This window comes from Pteropus vampyrus, unplaced genomic scaffold, assembly GCF_000151845.1.
Source record: "Pteropus vampyrus isolate Shadow unplaced genomic scaffold, Pvam_2.0 Scaffold80, whole genome shotgun sequence".
Lineage (NCBI taxonomy): Eukaryota > Metazoa > Chordata > Mammalia > Chiroptera > Pteropodidae > Pteropus > Pteropus vampyrus.
The window spans coordinates 2,792,104-2,813,400 of NW_011888861.1; the positions used below are offsets into that span (position 1 = coordinate 2,792,104).

The window sequence follows — 21,297 nt, forward strand, 5'->3', positions numbered from 1 at the left end:
TGGCCTTAGTTGTCTCATGGCTAAAACAGCAGTGGAGTCTCTATGAAGTCCTTTATCTGTGATTCTGTCTGTTAAGCCCACTCTAAACCTCAGTCAGATAGTTCACGCAGAAATATATAGCAACTATGCACATAACAGTGCAGTAAGGCCTGACTTGGTGGTATTGGTACCTAGTCCTGTCTAAGAGAGAACTTGTTTCTAAATGACTCCTTTATTTATATTTTTGAAAACATAAATTTCTTAAGTAATTATAGACAAGTGACTAAACCTTTTTGAGATTCAGCTAAATGTTTTATTATGCTGGTGTCTATATGTGTGCTGTCCATTGTAATGTGTGTTAAGCTTAAAGAATTATTTTCCTTGTGTGCTGTTTGAGAAACAAAATGCATGTCCTTTGTGTTTATTTTTTTCCTACCAGAGAGATGATGAGGATGGTGATGATATGGATAGTTATCAGGTATTGCTGCTGTCAATCCTGTGGCATGGGGCACAGCTACTGCTAATTGCCAGCATCTGCAGAGCAGAGGGCAGGGAGGAGGAAGGAGGAGCATAGAGCAAGACTATGCAGTTTTTCACTTGCTTTTGATTTGCTTTGTATGTAAACAGGGATGCAATACTACCATTACAGATTTCTCTGTTAGTTCAAAATTTATAACTAGATACTGCATTTTTGCTATGCCATCTCAAATTACCAGCTTGTAAAGCCTTTCTAAGCAAGACTATTATCACTGTGTTAAATTGGTGACCTTAAAATTCACATTCTCTAAGTAGGCTCTTGTCTGTCCTGTGAGAAACTGCACTTAGCTCTTTACATCCAAGAGCATAGTATTGGTGTAATATAACATTTCACTTTAAAATACTTTTTGTTGGGTAAGAAAATTGAAGGCACTTTATACACACAATTTTGCTTTGTTTAGCCAGTTTTCTTCTCTCATCAGGGCAAGGTTAGTTATCTATAACCTAGAAAATTTAAATCTCAACTTTTTCTCTTTGTAAATTTAGAAAAAAAAATGTATAAATATGAAATTTTACCTAATCAGTGCTGACTGGCGTGCTATCACGGAATGTGCAATAATAGTAATAGTCAAGGCAGCAAACCAAGATCAAGGTTTTCGGGTTTGGTTTCCAGTCTTTGTACTGATTCTCCACGTAAACTTTAAAAGCATGTTTTCCCAGTGTGCCTTCTTATACTTAAAATGCGGATACATTATAGGTGGGGCCTCAGAAGTGCTCGGGTATCAGCTCTTAATGTAATGTTTTAAGGGTTAGACTAGAATTAAGCAAGTCAGAGCATTTTGGATAAAATTGGTGGGTTTCTTTCCCTCCTTTATTAAAAAAGAAAGCAAGCAATCAGAAACAAACTTTAGGAGGAATACCAGTATCCCCTTGGATCTCAGCAATGCCATTAACTAACTCCTGCGGCTGTCTCTGCGCTTCCTGCCACATGTCCACGTGAAGTCCAGGGGCTGCTGCTGGGAGTTCTGAAAGCATGGCTGACTGCATGTCGGGTTTTCGCGTGGGAGGTTTTCAGTTAGCCTCACAGTGATGGTTGGAGGTACAACCATGTGGCAAATGTTCTCTGCTGATCTACTCTTTGCATCTCAGAAAACATGTTATTAAGCCATTGAACTATGAACTATGAAAATGCTTGTCGTTTTCCATTCCGTTTGCTGTTACGTGGTTTGGCTCTGTCCATGGTATCCTTCAGCTTAGAATTGTAAATTCTTCAAATGAATAGCTACAATTTAAATACACATGCACATACACACATACCTTGTAAGAATCATCCAACAGCTGGTGTAGTTTGAGCCTCTCTTGCTTTCAAGTGTAATTACCCTTTTGGAAATCCAAGGGCTCTGATTTCTTAGTAATGGGATCCTTGATCAGCATGCGTTGTTACTGAGACCTCTGCTTTCTTGCATATTAATCACACAGCAATGTTTAATGGTCTTTTCTAATGAAAAATTTTCTAATCAAATAAACATCTTTTTTTAAAAGAAAAAAATAGTTGTCTATGCACTTTTCAGAAAAATGCTTTCCTTCCCTGATGTCAGGAAGAAGACTTAAACTGTGTCAGAGAGAGGTGGTCTGATGCACTCATTAAACGACGAGAATACTTAGATGAACAGATTAAAAAAATCAGCAATAAAAAAGGTATGTGAGATTAAAGTCAACTGGGCTTTTTCACTTCTAGACAATAACAGTAGGTTGGGTTTTCTTCCCTTCATTGAATGATAGTATTTCCCTTTTTTAACCTTGCAACTATTATAGATGTTGCTTAATTATATTTTATAGTGTTGGTTTAAGAAGGCTCTGAAATTGAAAGTAATAAGTTTTCATAAAGCTCTGAGATGACTGTGACATTAAATGTCAAACTCAAATTTTGTTTCGATGAATGCAAGTATGATCAATACCAGTATCTCAATAATAAGGCATTCCAGGCTCAGAACCTGGGACTGACAGCAGCTAAAGAGTCACATCTGATACTACACTTGGCAAGTCAGCTTCAGCTACTGTTGAGCAGTAGCCATGTACTCCGCTGGTACAGGGTGGCCTAAAGTTGGCCTAAAGCTCCACTCCCTGCCACCCAGCTCCAAGGATGCAGTTTGCTTATGCTGGCAATGACCTGTTGAATTTTAGAGTAGAAATATGCTCTTAAAACCCTTGGTGTCTCATTCTGACTTTATGATTCACTCATTGTGGTTGATTCTGTACCAAATGACATCACAGATGTTAGTCCATTTTATGGAGAAGTTAGCAAACATTCTCCCTCAGTAAAACATTTTGGCTCAGTGTTCTTAGTGTCACAGTTTGTGTATGTGCTCAGCCTGCTAATGAAAACTCACTTTGACTATGCCCAGGCAGCTCCAGAGTTGGATTATGGGTAAGAGGATTTCAAAATATATCAAATAAAATTCCTTTCATAATGAAAGTTTTGTGGCATTTTGTGGAGTGTGGTAAATGGTGTTTTTAATTCTCTATTTTTATAAAATGGTGTATAGTTTTATAAACTAATGTCACATCTGTTATTTCATTTGATCCTTCCAATAAGTGCATGAAGTAGACACAACTTGTATTATCCCTTTAGGAAACTAGACTCATCTGTTGAATAACTTCCCCAAATTACAAAACCAGTAAAATAACCCAAGTCCTCTCATTCCTGTTCCAACACACTTTCTACTCTTCTTGGTTTATGGTCTGTCAAGCTAGTGTTGTAGCCTCTCCGAATGCTTGGGGTGCTCAGGCTTGAATTGTAAAGCCTCAAATTCTTTTTTGGAATGTAATTGATGTTTAAGCCATATGTGGGTATCATCAAGTAAAACTCTACTTATTTTAAATGTAGAAATTTTACTTTCTTCCTTCTTGACACTCATTCCCTCACTTCATCTCCCAGAGAAAACAGAGGACGAAGTGGAGCGGGAAGCCCGGCTCGTGGAGCAATGGGTCGGGCTTACGGAAGAAAGGAATGCTGTGCTGGTGCCAGCACCCAGCAGTGGGATCCCTGGGGCACCTGCCGACTGGTAAGTCCACCCTTCCCTCTGTGCAGGCCTGACAAGATGGCCTGTGGCAAGAGTCATGCAAGTAACTTTCCAGGATTGTCACAGGAAATGTTAAGTAACATGAGCTAAGGTGAGAAAGGCTACTCACCTTTTCCCTTTCTGTGCTGCCTTCCCTTTTTGCCTCCCCACCGCAGCCCACTTCCTCTCACAGGAAGCTAGAGAGCATTTATTACCTGGCCGAGAATCAGATAACACATTTCTCAGTTCCTCTGCATGAGCAACTTAGACATGGTGTGCGGATCTCCCAAAATTGGCTCAAAAGAAAAGTGTTTTTAGGGTGTACCCGAAGAGGGCAGAAAGTATATTTTCTTATTTTCCCTAGTGCCCACTTAATTTGATCACTAACATAGAGTCAGCACTTAAACACTACACAAACTATGGTCAGTTAGTTGACTCATCTGTCAGTCCTGATGCTCATAAGAAATAGTGCCACATTTTAGACTCTGGAGTCAGATAGAGCTTGTTTAGTTTCCAGCTGCAGCTCTTAGGTGTTAAATTTCCTTAGCTTTATTCCTAATCTATTAACAGAGCTAACTTTTTGATACTGTTGTAAAGAATAGAGATAATATATTTTAAAAATACCTTGTTATAAGTGCCCATTCATTAATGGTAACTGCTGCTGCTGCTTATTCTCATTCTTATTATGACAGTATGTCCTATGCATTTAAGAGAAATTAGGTTTCTATTCAGCGTAAAATGTACATGCCCAGATAACCTCTTTTAGACAGGCGTAGAAACATTAGTGATGTTATTTTGTCTGTAATGATAAATGGAAGTGTAATTGCTTTCACAATATTATGAAACTAGAAAATTTCAAATCGCAGGCACGCAATTTGTAACCCGATGTTTCTCTCTGAAGAATCTCCTCTTGCGCTAGAATCCTATAGGTTACATGCAGTATATCGGCCAGCCACTTATGATAAACAGCCAGCTCAATCTCAATCATATTCTACTCCTTGAGGCCCTCTTTAACTACCTCCTTTCATACATCTTTTATTCTTTCCTTCTTTGATCTTCTAAAATATCGTTCCTTTTGTTTACTTCCCCTGGGTTCTGATACTGTCCTGTGTGCCCACTCTTAACAATATCCCTATCTCTTTCCCATCACTAGAATTACTTTTAGAAAAGAATCAAATAATCTTTGTTTCAATTAATTAATTGTCATTCATATAACTGGTAGTTCTTTATATAAGTCGCATAATTCCCATGTTTTGTGTTAATAGGAACATCAAGAAATGTGAAAATATTTCATTAATAGAACCTGTATCTCCACGGTGGTTCTCTGTGTCCATGCCTCTGTGGTGTCTCATTACTCAACAAGAGTAAAATACATACTTGGTTATAATTAAATTTCGTTATTAAATTTAGGATTCCACCACCTGGAATGGAAACCCACATACCAGTTCTCTTCCTTGATTTGAATGGTAAGTAGACCGCTAACATTCCAGAGGTTATTACATTTAATTAAGGATTGTGATCTCTTCAGACTCACATGATTTTGATCCTTAAATCACTTTTCTAATCACTCATATGCTCTGTCTAGGTGACATTTTTAGTCCAACCAAATATATATAACCATGACATATAGAATCACTAGAAGAGAGATGTGTACATTTAATCATAAAAAGAGAGGACTTGGGAGATTGAGAACTGCGTAGAGAAACATTAAAGTAACTATTACTCTAAAGCATTAATGAACATAGAAATTATCTGAGAAAGTAATCACCCTTAGAGATTCCGAATCTTTAGGCTTTGCCAATGGCCTAGGAATCTGCATTCCTTACTAGTTCCCCTTGTTCCCCACTTGCAATAGTGTTGATGCCATAACATGATCACATTGTCACCCTTTATTAAGGGTTATCCTTAATTATAGCAATTAGATCAAACCTGGGCAAACCTAGAACACTGGTTTTCAATATGTTTTAGCAGTAAAATCCATTTTCAAATGAAATCTTAAATGGAATCCCAAGTGTAGAATACAAAAGCAGAGTTGCTGAGTTTGGGGATGGGCAGGCTCTAGCAGGCCCTTCTGCAAGGCCCTTGGGATCCTCAAAATACAGCCTGAAAACCCCTCTTCTGGAGGGAAGACGAGTAATGGATGGATGGAAGACACAGGGAGGTGGGCTTTGGCTCTTCACATGAAGAATTTTTTAAAAGCCTGGAAGTAGACTATGTGCCTCATGGAGTGAGTTCTCGTTATTGGAGATGTGAAAACAAAAGCTGGGTGACCATTTACAGAGATTTGTGAAGGGTAAATCCCACATTGCATAGGACATTGGAAGAAGACAACCTTCAGATTTCTCCCAAGTGCTGAGAACTTTGATTCTAAATTGATCATTTAACTTCTCAAATCTCTAATTTAATATGTTATGTAAGTAAGACAACAGACACTAGGTTCCGGGAGGAATTAACATCAGAAAGCAGCGAAATTCTAAGGTGTCTTTATATAGTGAAAATGTTTATTCCTAGGACTATATATAGAATATATTCAGTGCAATTTATAGGAGACTCACAAAGGTGCTTTGTTTTGTTTTGTTTTTGACTCCCATAGTTTCCGAAAAAGGTAAAAGCTGTGTGAGTATTAGAGTCTCTATTTCAACTGCAGGATAAGGAATGAGAGAAAAAAATTAAAATATGTTATATGTAAACTTTATCTATAAAAAACATATTTTAAAATTCCTGGTGCATAATTAAAACCTGACTTCTCCACTTTTTTTTCTGTGCCCTGGACACGGTTAGCGGATGACCTCAGTGCCAATGAGCAGCTCGTGGGCCCCCATGCTTCGGGTGTGAACTCCATCCTGCCCAAGGAGCATGGCAGCCAGTTTTTCTACCTGCCCATCATAAAGCACAGTGATGAGGAGGTAATTGACTCCTAAGGTTCTCTAAAAGGGCTTTGGATTACTGCACATACCTGTAGGTCTATCTTTCCATTAAGCTACTGTGGTTTGCTTTGGAGAAGAGGACTAGGGACTTTAAAAAAATAGAACTTCTGTGCTGTCATTCAAAAAAAGCGAGGAAAAATATCTATAATTCATTTGAGTTGCCTTTATTTTCTTTCTCTAGCATGTGATGTAAAAATGCTACCCCCGAATTGTCTTATTTCCATCTTCCCATCCTTCTCCCATTCTTAGGTTTCAGCCATAGCCTCTTGGGACTCCTCGGTGCATGATTCCGTTCACTTGAATAGGGTCACTCCCCAGAATGAAAGGATTTACCTGATAGTGAAGACCACAGTCCAGCTCAGCCACCCGGCTGCTATGGAGTTAGTATTACGAAAACGGATTGCAGCCAATATTTACAACAAACAGGTAGTAACGGGGCCTGATTCTGCTTTTGCCTGTATGAACTCTTAAGTTTATTCCTTCTCTCTATCACAAAGTAGTGTTTTGTGGTGGATGTGCAGATTGTTACCATACTTGCCAGGTCATAGTCTGCTTCTCATTTATCCAAGATAATGGGGCCTGAGATTAGCAGAGGAAAATTTCAGCCACTGAAGGAGTTTTTCACCTTCACCAATTCGGGACCCATAATCCTAGGAGGCAGTGGAGCTATGACATTTCACTGTTTGAAAAGGGTTAAGTGCCAGGTCTAAGCAGATTAGTGACAAAACCAGGAGAACATGTAGGCTGCAAATAAATTCCTATCTGAATGCCTCCCCAGATCTCATCTCAGAGGTGCTGATCCTCTCTAGTTTTTCTGGTAATTTGCCAAGTTAGACTGATTAAACCCTGAGATGAAAAGGAAGGCAGCAAATCAGAGAAGCAAACACACACACACACACACACACACACACACACACACACACTCACACTCACACTCACACTCACACACTCACACACTCGAATAGGCTGCAAACTCTGTAATCTGCCAAAAACAGCTGGACATTATTGTCCCTCATGGGTGGAGACAAAGATTCTTTGGTCCCATTCTTTTTATGTTTCACCGAGTAAGGTGTTGTATATGTATCAAAAAATGTAACAATTGATAATGCTTTTACAATTTGCAAAATACTAAATAACATCTTTTCACATTGCTTAATTTGGCTTTATTTTTTTACCAGAGTTTCACCCAGAGTTTGAAGAGGAGAATATCATTGAAAAATATATTTTATTCCTGTGGTGTAACCTATGAAATAGTATCCAATATACCAAAGGTAAAATATATATTACTTTTTTAAAAATATCAAAATTTAAGTAATGGAGAATGTGTTAAAATCATTTTCTCACTACAGTTTGAATTTAAAAAAATGCTATTCATATAAAAGTATCATAATCACCTTTTTGTCACGTTAGGCAACAGAGGAAATTGAGGACCGGGAAACTCTGGCTCTCATGGCAGCAAGGAGTGAAAATGAAGGCACGTCAGATGGAGAAACTTACATTGAGAAGTACACGCGTGGCGTGCTGCAGGTGGAGAACATTCTGAGCCTTGAACGGCTTCGGCAGGCAAGTAACTGCAGTATTTAGACCAGACGATGAGTCACCAGTCTTTACCCCAAATGAACAAAGATGAATTTATTTACCAAACACCTTCTCTCTAAATCTGCCCGAGAAGAAAAACTTGAATAGAGATCTCATTAGACAAAATAGTTACTTTGATAAATACTAAGAAAAATCAAAATAATGACCATATTTTATTAAATACCTTTTACATAAGCTTTGTGCCTAAGTAATTTAGATATATTAGTTTATTTAATCTTCAAGATAACCTTATGATGTAAATACTGTTATAATCCCCATTTGTAAATGAGAAAATTGAAACTGACAGAAGTTAGTTAACCTGCCCAAGGTTACACAGCTAGGGAGTGGTACAAAGTCAGATGTAAACCTGGAAAGCTTGACTTTGAATTTCATATGCTTAACTACATGCTATTACCCTAATTTTCGGACCCTGGTTAACTTTTGCGGCAAGAACAGGACATTCAGGTAAAAATAATCTAGTAGGTAGTGGAACTGTAAGACAGGAGGTGTAATTTTATAGAAGTAATAGTTGAAGTTATGGAAAGTGTTTTGTGTAACAAGAGGACTAATGTTAGCATCTGTCAGAAAAAATCCTCCTTTAGTGAAAGTCCCACCTAAATTACTACATGAGGAAAACAGTATAAAAGTTTAATGTAGTTTTACAAGAAGATATATATTTCTTCTACGTTTTCTCTGCCCACCTAAATAAAAAAAAAATCCACAACATATAAATGTCTTTAGTTCAGCAGTTTTCCTGGTTTTATTTATGAAAAATATGTTTTTGATAGATTATGCAAAAAAAAAAAAAATTGGTGCAAAAAGATTCCAAGTTTGTAAATATGGGGGAGCAAATGGCGTGTAGGATTGAAATGTTTTCTATTTCTGTATTTTCTAAATCATCCACAATAAACATATGTTACTCTTGCCATCAAAGGAGAAAAATAAGTTTTACTTATTTCTTCAAATTTACAGGCGGTCACGGTCAAAGAAGCGCTTTCCGCCAAAGCTCGGCACCTGCGGAGGAGCCTCAGCACACCCAACGTACACAGTGTGAGCTCACCCTGCCAGGGTCTGGGGCTCACGTGACGTGTCTCAGCTTGGGGGCACCACATGAGGGGGCCTGTGATCAGGGCTTACGGGCAGGATAGGACATTCAGCACTGGTGCAGGCGTCCCAAAGTGCCACACTTGCTCCTCAGTTTGAGGGAAGCACGCCAGAGAACACAGCTGTGTAACGTGACTGGGCCTTTAGTGGAATCTTAGGAATACTAGACAGTAGAGAAAAGGAAAGTGAGAGCTACCATTAGGAAATGTGTAGCTCATATTAAAAAGAAGAGTAAAAAATAAACGAGGGAAATATCTATCTTAAATACTAAAGAAAGACTACCTATGAAGTATTCTACCTAGTAACCTCCAAAAAAGAACCTAAATCTGATCAAGACTCCAGATCTAATTACTAAGATTTACAAGGGACAGAGAAGAATGTTAAATAATACCTCTGGGATTCAGTTAGCAAAATCTCGACCGTAGGAAACTTTACAGGAAAAACGACCTTGAGAAAAGGGAAAACTCATAAATTGAAAGAGACTTATAAGACATATCATCCAATTGCAGCATATGAACCTTTTTGATCCAGATTCAGAATTAACTATGAAAATGTTTGCATGACATTCGAACACTAACTGGATGTCCGATACTATTTAGGAATCACTTAACTTTTTAAGGTATGCTAATGGTAGCATGGTTATGCTTTTTAAAAAAGGAAAAGGAATTCCTTATTTTTAAGAGATTCATAGAGAAATATTTATGGATAAAAATTTTTTAAGTTGGAAAAAGATAATCAGAATAATTTTTTTAAAGGAGATAATATTAGCAGAATCATAATAAATTCAAATAAAGAAGGAAATAATAAAGATTAGAACAGAGGTGTGTGAAATAGAAAACAAACAATAGAAAGAATTAATAAAACTGAAAAGCAGGTGTTTTGAAAAGACTGGTCAAATGGGCTGACTTCTAATTAAGAATTGATTGGAGCCAAAAAGAGGAAAGAAAATACAAATATTGGAAATAATACAGGGCTTATCACTACAGAGAGAACAGAGAGTTAGACATCATAAGAGCAAATGATGAATAATGTTATGTCAGTAAAAGTACCAACTTACACAAATGGAAATTTCTACAAAAAAAACAGAAGCAAGAAGACATAGAAAATCTGAATCCAGTTATCACCGCAAAGAAAGCCTAAACATGTGGAGAAAGAGTGACTATTCATTGATGAGAATCTACAGTATCAAAACATTGGCACATCTCCTTCAACTGATCTTTAAATTCCTAACATAATTTCTTTTAGGATCTGATAAGCTGATCCTAAAATGCCTATGAAAGAGCACATACCTTATCAACAGCCAGAGATTTCATGCCTTAATGTGTGCTCAGAAAGTCTCATAGATATACAGGATATATTTAGAACTAAAGGATGCTGATAGTTCACATGTTAATACTGGTAGGATGCAGCTATGGTGGTACTTGGGGGCAGCAATAACATGTATTTCATCGTAGTTTGTAATAGAAACAAATTAGAAGCAACCTAGTTCTCCGTCCAGAATAGAACAAATAAATTATTGGACTGTTGAGAAAGACCATAAATAGTAAGATACCATTTTATATTAATTATAAAAATATGCAAAATAATGCTATAATTTATGGGTATACATATATGTAATTATATAAATCTGTATGGGAATAATAAACCCCAAATTTAGGATAGTCATTGCTTCTGGGGAGGGAAGAAAGAAGAGAGGAGATGGTCATATAGGCTTCATCTGTATATATGACATCATATTTCTTTATAGATGTATATGTAAAATTTATATTGACTATGTAAACACATTGATAAAACCACTCATATTTTATAGGTCTCTTCCAGTCGACCAGACCTTTCTGGCTTTGATGAAGATGATAAGGTGTGCACCTTTGGACATGGTTAGGTTATTAGCAAACTCTGAATCTGGAAGGTTAGGGTATCTTGGTGTTTTTAAAATCTCTGGACTTCCCATCTTAATCTTATGAAAATCATTGTCTCCACATGTCCAAGTTCAAATAATTCACGTGAAATTACTGTGTACTCTGAGTGTTAAATCGTTACTGAGCATGACTCTACTTTCCATACCAGGATAATCCCACACATAATTGAATATCTGTGTATTTATGCATCTAACTGTACATGATTTCAGAAGGTATTACATCCACCATAGCAACATCACAATTATTTCTAAGGGATAAAATTAGAGATTTGAAATTAAGGGCCTTTTACAACATCATCTTATTCAGGAAACATTTTTTGAACTCGTATCCTATGTAAGTTAACAAGCTAGAGACTGGATGATTCAGAGTATAAACATGGATTATGTCTTCAAAAAGTTTAAAATCTGTCCTTAGAGGCAGCCAACTCCTGAGAAGTTGAAGTAAATTAAATAAGTTCAGATGATATACAAGAGGAGTTTTCTCCCTTTAGTATACCAATATCTTATGCCAGTTTGATAGTGTTAAATCTCAGATATATAGAGTAATCATACCATCTAGTTTGCCTGGGGCAGTCCCAGTTTATGCCTGCTACCCAGGGAAAATTATTAATGGAACTATTTCAGTTTGGTCTTTAAATTATCCAGTCACCTTAGATACATACCAAATTCATAAGAGTGGCTGCTTCTGGATATGAAGGAAGATGAATAGGACCTGTAGGTCACTCTATTTGTAGTGATTTTATTAAATCTTAAACAAATACAATAAAATATTAACAATCACTCTAGTTATATCAGGTATGACAGTATTTGTCATACTTAGCACTTTTCTACCTGTTGAAAATATTTCGTAATAAAAATCAAGTACATATACTGCCATTAAAAAAAAATAGAAAAAAACAAATCTGGGCTTTATTTCTCATTTTAGAGGGACTTAATTACAGTGTAACCCATATTTTTACCTTGCAGGGTTGGCCTGAGAATCAGCTGGACATGTCTGAATACAGCTCCAGTTACCAAGATGTCGCGTGTTATGGAACTTTGCCCAGGGATTCACCTCGAAGGAGCAAAGAAGGGAGTGGTGAGATTGTTTTGCTGTGTTTCTTCTTTATAATTTCTTAGGAAAAGCATGAGGTAAAATTCTTTTACAGATGACATAAGATAAGAAGCTGAAATTCTAGTTTGCTAGATGATCCGAAACTATCTTCTTGACTAGAACATATCATGTTCATTTATTCGATTTCTTTTTGCCTTGTATCCAATGTATCATCCAAATAATGTAATAATAGGCCTTTTGTATAGCACTTTAGACTATTCAAATCATTTTTCATATATCATTTCTTGAGTTGGAAGTCAATTTTGAAACGCACACAAATCTTATCACATTATGATTAGATTTCATTCTTTACCAAAAGAATATCCACCTCTGTCATGTTTTTGTGCTCAAAGGATTTTTTTAGGAGAACACATCCCTGATTCCTAAAGCAATTTTTAAAATGTTACCAGAAATGAGTTTGATTAGTGATAGCATTATTACCTAACTATAAAATCTTTCAGTGCCCTGAAGGGAACAGCATTCTTTGAATATGTAAGGCAGTGCTATTAATCTTACTTTTTACTAAGTACCATTGTACCAGTGAACTGGGGGGGGAAATATAGAAAGAGGAAAAGAGGCCTAAAAATAGAAGAAAGTGTAAAAGCCGGGAAGAATTATCCTTCTTTAGTCACATGGAGCAGGGTGGCTTGAAGGAAAAGGGAGCTTGCAGGAAAATTTATACAGTATACAGTCATTATTTATTGAACCTCTACTTGCTATGTGCAGTAAAAGATAGAAAAGTCACCATTATAGATCTTAACATCTAACTGGAAATGAGATACATATAAAATAAGATATTAAATGATAATGTGCCAAAATGTACGTGCTGGTAATAAGGTCTCTGAGAATTCAGGGAAACAAAATCAGCATGAGTCAAAATTGGTCTGGTAAGTGGCTCTTAAGTTGGATCTTGAAAAGAGTAGAAAATTCGGTTTTTCTGATTTGTTTGATGACTCTTTGTGACTTTGTAGAAATAATCTCCATTCTTGCCTACCTCCATTTTAATACTTATCCAAATACTAGCTTATTAATTTCTTTGTTATACCAGATATTTCTATGGCTAGGTTATTACCTCACTTCCTGAGTGTTGGTTGAAATGCTCTGTACCTATAAACCTATGCTTTTTTGTCTTCCGCAGGTTGTACATCAGAGAATCCTCATGCCTTAACAGTCAGCCCTTTTAAAGCATTCTCTCCTCAGCCGCCAAAGTTTTTCAAGCCCCTAATGCCTGTAAAAGAGGAGCATAAGAAAAGGATAGCTCTTGAAGCAAAACCTCTTCTAAGCCAGGAGGTAAATGCTTGGCTAGTCTGTACCACGTAAAATAGAATGGAATCAATGGAATCATTTTGCCTGTGGAAAAGTAACAGTTTGCACTAACAAGGTAGATGCCGCATGTAAACATGTATTGGTTATCATTCCATGGATCCTATTCTGGAATACCTCTTTCTTAAGCACACAGAGTCATGGTGGAATTTTTTAGTTGTTATTATTGCTGTCGTTTTCTTTGTGTTTATGGCTTTTCAAAGTATTTTTTATCTTTCAAGCGAGAAAGAGATGTTCCTGAGGTGTTTTGAAAATATTAAAAGGTTTTTTTTTAATTTAATAAAACCAATTACGCTATTTGCCATAGAATCTGTGTAGTCTTGTCAGATTTCATCAGTAGTTTAACGCCAGCCTGTAAAATTATTTGTTGCACTACTCACATGTAATAAAAATGTTTGCATTGCTTTTCTAACTTGCACGTACTTAACGTGTAATTCGGCTGTCATCGTCTTCTGTGTGTGATGCATCTGTGTGTCTTAACCTTTGCAGAGCATGCCTCCATCTCAGGCACATAACCCTGGCTGCATTGTACCCTCAGGAAGCAATGGCAGCAGCATGCCAGTAGAACACAATAGCAAACGTGAGAAGAAGATTGTAAGTTCTGGAACCATTTCTGTCATATTGTCATGGTGGTGGGTTTAAGGCCCTTTCATAATCATCCAAATTTAGAAAAAATTAAGATATGCATTGGGTCTTGACTTTTTAAAAGATATGTGACCATCAGTAATGAAATTTTGCATGAATGTGGCCATGACCTGTAATTTTTTTCTAAGTGTTCATTCTGTTTTATTTTATTTTTTGCTTAGTATAAATAGAAAAGGGGGGAAAGGCACTTTTCCTGATTCTAGTTTTTATAAAGAGTGTAACAAAGACATCACCTTAACTAATATTGAATTTTTCTGATGTGCCTGTACATATTGGCCAGATTCTGAAGTTAATCTACCTAGAGGAATTGCACTTACTTGGAGTAAGTAACCATGCATTTAGCTGTGGGTATGTTTGGAAGCTTTTTTCGTATTGCCTGATGCTATTGCCAAGATTGTTCTGTAGTTCATAGCCACACTGCAGTCTGTCATCGCCCACCATCATCATCTCTACATCTCGGGTAGCTTTTTTTAATTTGCTCACCACATAGCTTCCAAATCCCTTGGTGTCAGTCTCACTTTCAGGCTGGCTTATCTATATTTTACTACAGGTAGGTTGAAATGCTACCTGTAAAATTTCATTCCTCAGCACTTGGTTTTCAGATTACAAATACAGGAAATTATTTTTAAAGCACTGTATACTGGACACTTTGAATTATAAATGATAACCTCAATTGTATTCTCAGACCTGGAAAGAATTCTCAAATTTTGTGTCTGGGCTTTCACTCTCGTGTGGCTTTTCCTAGAATCTGAAAAAGTAAAGCTGCTTGGAGCAAGAGGGGGCTGCTTGATGTTGATGTCTGCCTGCTGACTACTCTGCGCGCAGAGTGGGAAGTTTCCTTTCCCAGCTACACCATGTCAGATCCATTTAAGAGGCTCATTAGTGTGAGGTCCTTTAACACAGGGGTCCCTAACCCCCAGGCCACGGACTGGTACCAGTCCATGGCCTGTTAGGAACCAGGCCGCACAGCAGGAGGTGAGCGGCAGGGGAGTGAACAAAGCTTCATCTGTATTTGCAGCCACTCCCCAGCACTAGCATCACCACCTCAGCTCCACCTCAGATCATCAGGCATTAGATTCTCATAAGAGCACCGTTCCCTGGTGCCAAAAAGGTTGGGGACCGCTGCTTTAACAGTTCTAGAGTATGCTGCTAATGCACAACATGTGAAACTAACTAGAGCTTAATCTGGCTGTGCAGTTGGCCACTCTGCTGCATGCTTAGAGCGCTAGCGGATCTTCGGACATGACTTTCTCATTCCTCCTGTGCACTGAGAGAAGGAGAAAAGGCACCATTTTCCCCTTCACCACTCTCTCTCCCCTGCCTTTGCCTCTGTGTTCTCCCTGTCCCTCTAGCCCAAAGCCCCCAAACTAGTTCCTGCTGGAGAATAGGATACACATCAACAGGCTCTTCCATCTCTCTGAATCTTATTGAGCTGTCAGTCGCTTACTTGACCCCCGCCTGCTTAATTAATGAAGGCTGCCTCATGGGCTAGAAAGGCCAAGTGGCTAGTTTATTACCCTCAAATTCTCTATGGCTGATTGGATCTGTTTGTTGACATGGCACTTACCTCCATGGTGTGCAGGCATGAAATTTAAACTCATTTTAACAATACAGTTTGATAGAACGCACCATTAAGAGATAACTGAATGACCCTTTGGGGGCTGCCCAGGAGATAGTTTCACTGTTCACAGAGTTTGCCCAAGAGTTATTGTCTATACTTTCAATGTTTTTAAATAAAACCTATCTCAGGACTTCTAGCAAGCAAAGGGTAAGATAGAAATAGCTTCTCTTGACCCAGGAAGTCTCGAGCAGCAGTTAGACTCCATGTGATGGAACATACCATGAATTTCACTAAGTAGGGTTTGATGGTACCATTTTTCTTGCTGGGATCTTACTTGAGAGTTCGGCCTCTTCTCTCCTTAGAAACCTGGCTCACTGAGCACTGTTCATCTCTAAAGCCATTGAACTGTTTGATTAATTTCAGATAACAGCTTTTCCAGGGTGTTTTGATAGATTTTAAGAGTATTACATGCATGATCTGAGGTTCTAGTGTCTCTTCGAGAAGCTTTAATTTTATTTCTGCCCTTATAAGTGGATATAAACTGCTTTATTCCTTTGTTCCTAATTCACTTTCTTTCCTTTTCCACTCTTGAAAAATTAAAGTGTGAATCATTGGTTCAGTCTAATCAAGGGAGTTTGAAATCATTTTTGAGGAGCAATATTGAAACATTGTTCCTTTTATTTTTTAGCTCATCTAATTACCCAAGTAACCTGTAATTTCACATAAAGTATAGTAGATATAGATATGCTTGGTTCTTAAAGCATTCTTTTTTTATCTGATCAATTTGAGAAGATATAGAAATGTACTTCATGTCTTGTATGAATAAGATAAAGGCAATGATATGCCTGTGGGTCTTTTTAAGCCATGAAGCAGAGAAAAGAGCAAAAAGAAAAGCATTTCTCTCTGTCTCTTAGGTCTTACATAGACAGCATATGGTTTATTTCTCCCATCTTACATAAGAAACGAAAGACTCGTTGAGCGATTTGCTCAGGGTTGCACTGTTAATGAGAGTGTAAGAACAAAGGCTCACCATCCCTCAGCTAATTGGGTTGACCCCAGTGATCCCAAGTGCTCCCAGAGATAATACAGTTTCAGTCACCCTGTGCGGTTTCTGAAAGGGGCCGCCCACCCCTTAGCACCATGGACAGAAGTACTGGGGCCCTCAGATGCTACAGTCCTTCTGAAAACAGAGACTATCTCTCTCCTGGACAACACAGACATGACTATAGTGGGAGCGAAAATGACTTTAACCAAATGAAACTCTTTGCCTAGAGTCACTGCTTTAATGTAGGTTTTGATCCCTTCTTAAAATCAAGGTGTTTTATCTATAGGTAAATATCAGCTGCATAAAGTAAAATTGCAAAAATAAAATCCTGAAGACTGTAGCTAGAGAGAAGCTTGAGAACTTGACTTCGTACTCTAGTTTTAGGTAGGGTTTTCATTCTTTTTGTCCTTAAGACATAGTAGGAAGGTGCTTAGTCTTCTTTAAGGTACAATGATAAATATTCCTTTAAGATACAATGATAAATATTTCTGGAATAAAAAAAATCTAACCAAATTCCCTTGACATATAGTTTAAACCAAGTAAGGGCTTTTTTTTTTTTTTGAAGGCAATAACTTGACAAACTTTCAGTCTCCTTTTACATGTTGGAAAATATTTCATCTATACTCTTTTTTCAGAAAGTAGTTATTCCTGCTGTTTTTGCCCTTCTCTTTGGGTCACTCTCCCATGCTCACCCCTGCTCCAAATGCATAACCATGTACTGATCTCTATTTGATCTTCATGTCAAGAGGGTTTTGTAGACTCTTCAGAGTTACGAAGGTAATTCTGATCATTTAGGAATAATTTTTTGTCTTTGTGAGTTTGATAAATGTATATCTGTTTCTACATATTATACTCATAATTGAATATTTGATTCAGCACCGTTATATTTTGAATGACAGGCTTTTCCTCAGTCTTTAGAAGAAATAACTTCAGGCATATAAAGGGCCCCAAAGTACTAATTCTCATCTTCAAATTTGGTTTTCCTTGTACAAACGAACTTTTTAGTATTTCATTGCATCAGAGACTCTTGGGCTTGGGGAATTATGTTTCTTTGGTAGGTTAAACCAAAAGGAAATATAAGATATACAGACACTTGAAATTCAATTTTGTGTATAAACAAGTCAAGCAGAGAATATAGAATATATAGATAGAGGCTGCTGATTCAGATAATTCTGTCCAATATTTGCTCCTTTGCATACATTCCTCCAACCCTAGGGAAAGAATATTCTACCTCACCCCTTTTCGGAGGTGCCTCTTAATTTAGAATAAAGCTAAAGATAGGATGGCAAGAGATTAGTGTTGCAAAAAATTTTATTTTGCTGATTTATGGAACTTTATCACTGATAATCGATATTCACCTTTCATTAATAGCCAAGGAATTAAGACTACTAATACTTTTAAATAATTTATATTAAAGTTATTTTTTAAACTAAGAAGGATTGAAGAGTATTGAGCTGTTTTTATATATTTAGCATCTTATGAGATGCAGAAGAAAATATTACTGTAAAAGTAAGTAGATGAAATTTACATTCATTTGTGAACTACCATCTGCTGTATTTGTGGGGCATGGTCTCCCTCCCCATCCGCTCTCTTTCCAACCTTCCCCCTCCTTCTTCTCTCTGATGAGTAAGGTCGATGTTTTGGTTCCAGGTCTTTACAGCTACCTCGTTGTTATGCTGAATGTAATTTCCACCCATGCTGTGTCCAGGATTGTCCTAAGAACAAGGACCTAAAGTCATAACTCCCTGAGGGCAGGTACCATGCCTGTTTATGCCCACCGTCAGTGTTCCCAGTTCTTAGGACAATGGCTGGCATGTGGTGGGTGCTTGATGAATATTTGTTGAGTGAAAGTCACATTTTAAAAGAGAAAAGGAATATTTGCAGTGTCATCAGATGTTTGTTAGGTTAATTAGAAATGACTAGATAGTAATACCATTTATTTTTATTTGGAAGTAAAATACTCATGTTTTACACTGTTTTCCACAAAAATATCAAAGAATCATTCATTGGGGAGAGAGATTGGGAGTTAATAACACCCACTTTTGTATATTTACCAATCTTTATAAAAAGAATTCTAAAGCTATTTGACAAAGGAAATTTACATTTAAATCTTATCTTCCTCACCTTCTAACCAAATCCTCCATCTAAGCTTCTCAAAACCCCTCAACAGTAATTATCAGTCTGTTAGTATTTTACAGCCTTCCAAATATTTAGTATAATACTGCAGAATGGGTGTTGAAATTGTGTTCTTAGGTGTTTTGCTGTTGGGGCCTTATTTTACTGCCCTATCTCCTATAAAATAGCTCAGAGATTTTTCACAAATCACCTTATTTATCTGCACTTTGCTCCTCAAGGTGAGGATTGTAAGAACAAGTGAAGCAGCAGTTCCTCTCTGCTTCTGGCTGTCTACTCATTTAATTAGAGAAAGGACAGCATCACAACTGAAAACCAATCATGAGTAGCTAATTAAGTCCACTGCACTTTGTTCCATCCTTTCTCTTAAATCAGGAGAGGAAAGGTTTCTAATTAGCATTGAGTGAGCACAGAAGAAATAAATCTCCTTCATATTAGGTGATAATGGGTTTTTGTTCACAGATACTTGAGAATAATGTACTTGTGCCCATAATGGGTGACAAGATTTAACCAAACTCAGGAGAAAAGAAAAAAAAAAAAAAAAACAGCAAACACATGAACGCCTTTAATAGAAAAGCATTTAAAACATGTCTCAACAATACAGTTGCTATAAAGAGCTAATGGCTGACTTTTGCTTCATTTCTATAGGACTCTGAAGAGGAAGAAAGTGATCTGGAAACTCTTAACAGAAAACTGATAGGTTCACAGCCTTATGTACCTGTGGAGTTTGCTGACTTCAGTGTTTACAATGCCAGCTTGGAGAACAGAGAGTGGTTTTCATCTAAAGTAGATTTGACAAACTCAAGGGTCTTGGAGAAAGAAGTGTCCCGTAGCCCTACCACCAGCAGTATTACCAGTGGCTACTTTTCCCACAGTGCCTCCAATGCCACTCTGTCTGACATGACAGTCCCCTCTAGTGACAGCTCAGATCAGCTAGCCATCCAGATGAAAGATGCAGACCCCAGTGAGCATTCTGGACCATCACTTGCGCATGATTTCAGACCATGCTCAAACAAAGAGTTGACAGAACTAGAAAGAGGCTTGGTAAAGGATAAGATGATTATGGTGCCACTCAAGGAAAACAGTGCCTTAGCCAAAGGGAACCCATCATCCCAAAGTATTCCTGGGAAAAACTCCAAACTATTCTGTAGGACTGGCTCATGTTCAGAACAAGATAACTGCTCCAGTAAAAATGGCCAACCAGCAAGAGAATTCTGCCCTAGGGGGGTGACCATAGAGCACACCACAAATGTCCTTGAGGATCATTCTTTCACAGAGTTTATGGGTGTGTCAGATGGGAAAGATTTTGATGGTTTGACAGATTCTTCTGCTGAAGAGATTTCGAGTAGGAAGAACCTACCAAATAAAATGGACAGTAAGAGTGTCTCAGATGGGCCACAGGAACCTGGCCAGATACATTCCTCAGCAGAGAATGACCAGGTAATAAATTCCAGAGGCATTCCTTTGGGTTCTGTGCTGTCAGTGAACTCGCCTAATTGTGTACCAACCTCCAGAAGCCCTTTAAGTCAGTGGTTTAGTAGAAGAGATTCATTCAGATGTTTCTGACAGAGAAGATGGGCCCACCTGGGGAGCAAGCTCACATGCTGCCCGGCTGGCGGGCTCTGGGGGAACAAGTCTGCAAGTCTGCTTGCATAGTTTCAGAGTTGAACTGTGAAATATATAGGAGCAGTGGCTTTTTGAACTGGAATATGGGTTGTGTTGAATTAAACATTCACGTGGGTAAGGATCAGTCAGTCTCATAATCATTCCCTGAGATGGCTATCCCAAGGTATTCTGGTAGCATCTACCATATTTCATTAAATCATTGATTTCTTTGCTTATTACATACACCATTATTCTATGTATCATTAAGAAAAAATACTTCCAATTAAACTATATCATATCAGCAATTGTAAGACACAACTCAATTTCAGAGATGTTAAAATGTGGGGTAAAATAACATGTATCATAGAATTGATAAAATACAGTCATTAGGTGCCCATAGAATAAAAGGTGCTTTGGGGAAGTATAGGTGACATTTGGGCTTTTGAACTTACCCAGGCTGGTTTATTATGATGTTTGATTTTCATATTAGAACAGAATGGATTTTTGCCAATATTCTTAAGGAAAATAGTGAATTATATAAATAAAAGAGTATCCTCTTCTGAGTGCTCTGCTCCTGAGTGCCAGCGTTTCTTCCCATTAAGGATCACTGTTTTGGTCTCACGCCCCAAGCACAGCTGTGTGAGGGGTTTAGGAGTGCCAGCGCTTTAGCAAAACAGAGCTGACCAAACGAGAAAGTGGTTTGGTGAAGGATAAGATAATTGCTTGGTGAAGGATAAAGTAATCCTGGTGCCATTCAGTCTCTCTGTTTTACTGTGGAAGTTCATCCTGTAACTGCTTCTCAATCTAAATGTGTAATCAACTCCCTGCGGGGCCGGGAGAGGGTGCC

The 21,297-nt window shown here is 37.7% G+C and overlaps 1 protein-coding gene across 1 annotated transcript in view; it reads left to right on the plus strand.

Moving 5' to 3' along the window:
• KIF13A (kinesin family member 13A) overlaps window positions 1-21,028 on the plus strand; it is a 177,225-nt gene extending 156,197 nt beyond the window's left edge. The window contains exons 24-37 of the mRNA XM_023532273.1: window positions 341-457; window positions 2,055-2,154; window positions 3,395-3,521; window positions 4,929-4,984; window positions 6,300-6,424; window positions 6,695-6,871; window positions 7,624-7,716; window positions 7,856-8,008; window positions 8,996-9,073; window positions 10,938-10,985; window positions 12,012-12,123; window positions 13,277-13,428; window positions 13,951-14,055; window positions 19,494-21,028. Coding sequence (XP_023388041.1) covers window positions 341-457; window positions 2,055-2,154; window positions 3,395-3,521; window positions 4,929-4,984; window positions 6,300-6,424; window positions 6,695-6,871; window positions 7,624-7,716; window positions 7,856-8,008; window positions 8,996-9,073; window positions 10,938-10,985; window positions 12,012-12,123; window positions 13,277-13,428; window positions 13,951-14,055; window positions 19,494-20,411 — 2,361 coding nt within the window. The 3' untranslated portion in view covers window positions 20,412-21,028. The remainder of the gene's footprint in view (window positions 1-340; window positions 458-2,054; window positions 2,155-3,394; window positions 3,522-4,928; window positions 4,985-6,299; window positions 6,425-6,694; window positions 6,872-7,623; window positions 7,717-7,855; window positions 8,009-8,995; window positions 9,074-10,937; window positions 10,986-12,011; window positions 12,124-13,276; window positions 13,429-13,950; window positions 14,056-19,493) is intronic.
• Window positions 21,029-21,297: the final 269 nt, after the last annotated feature.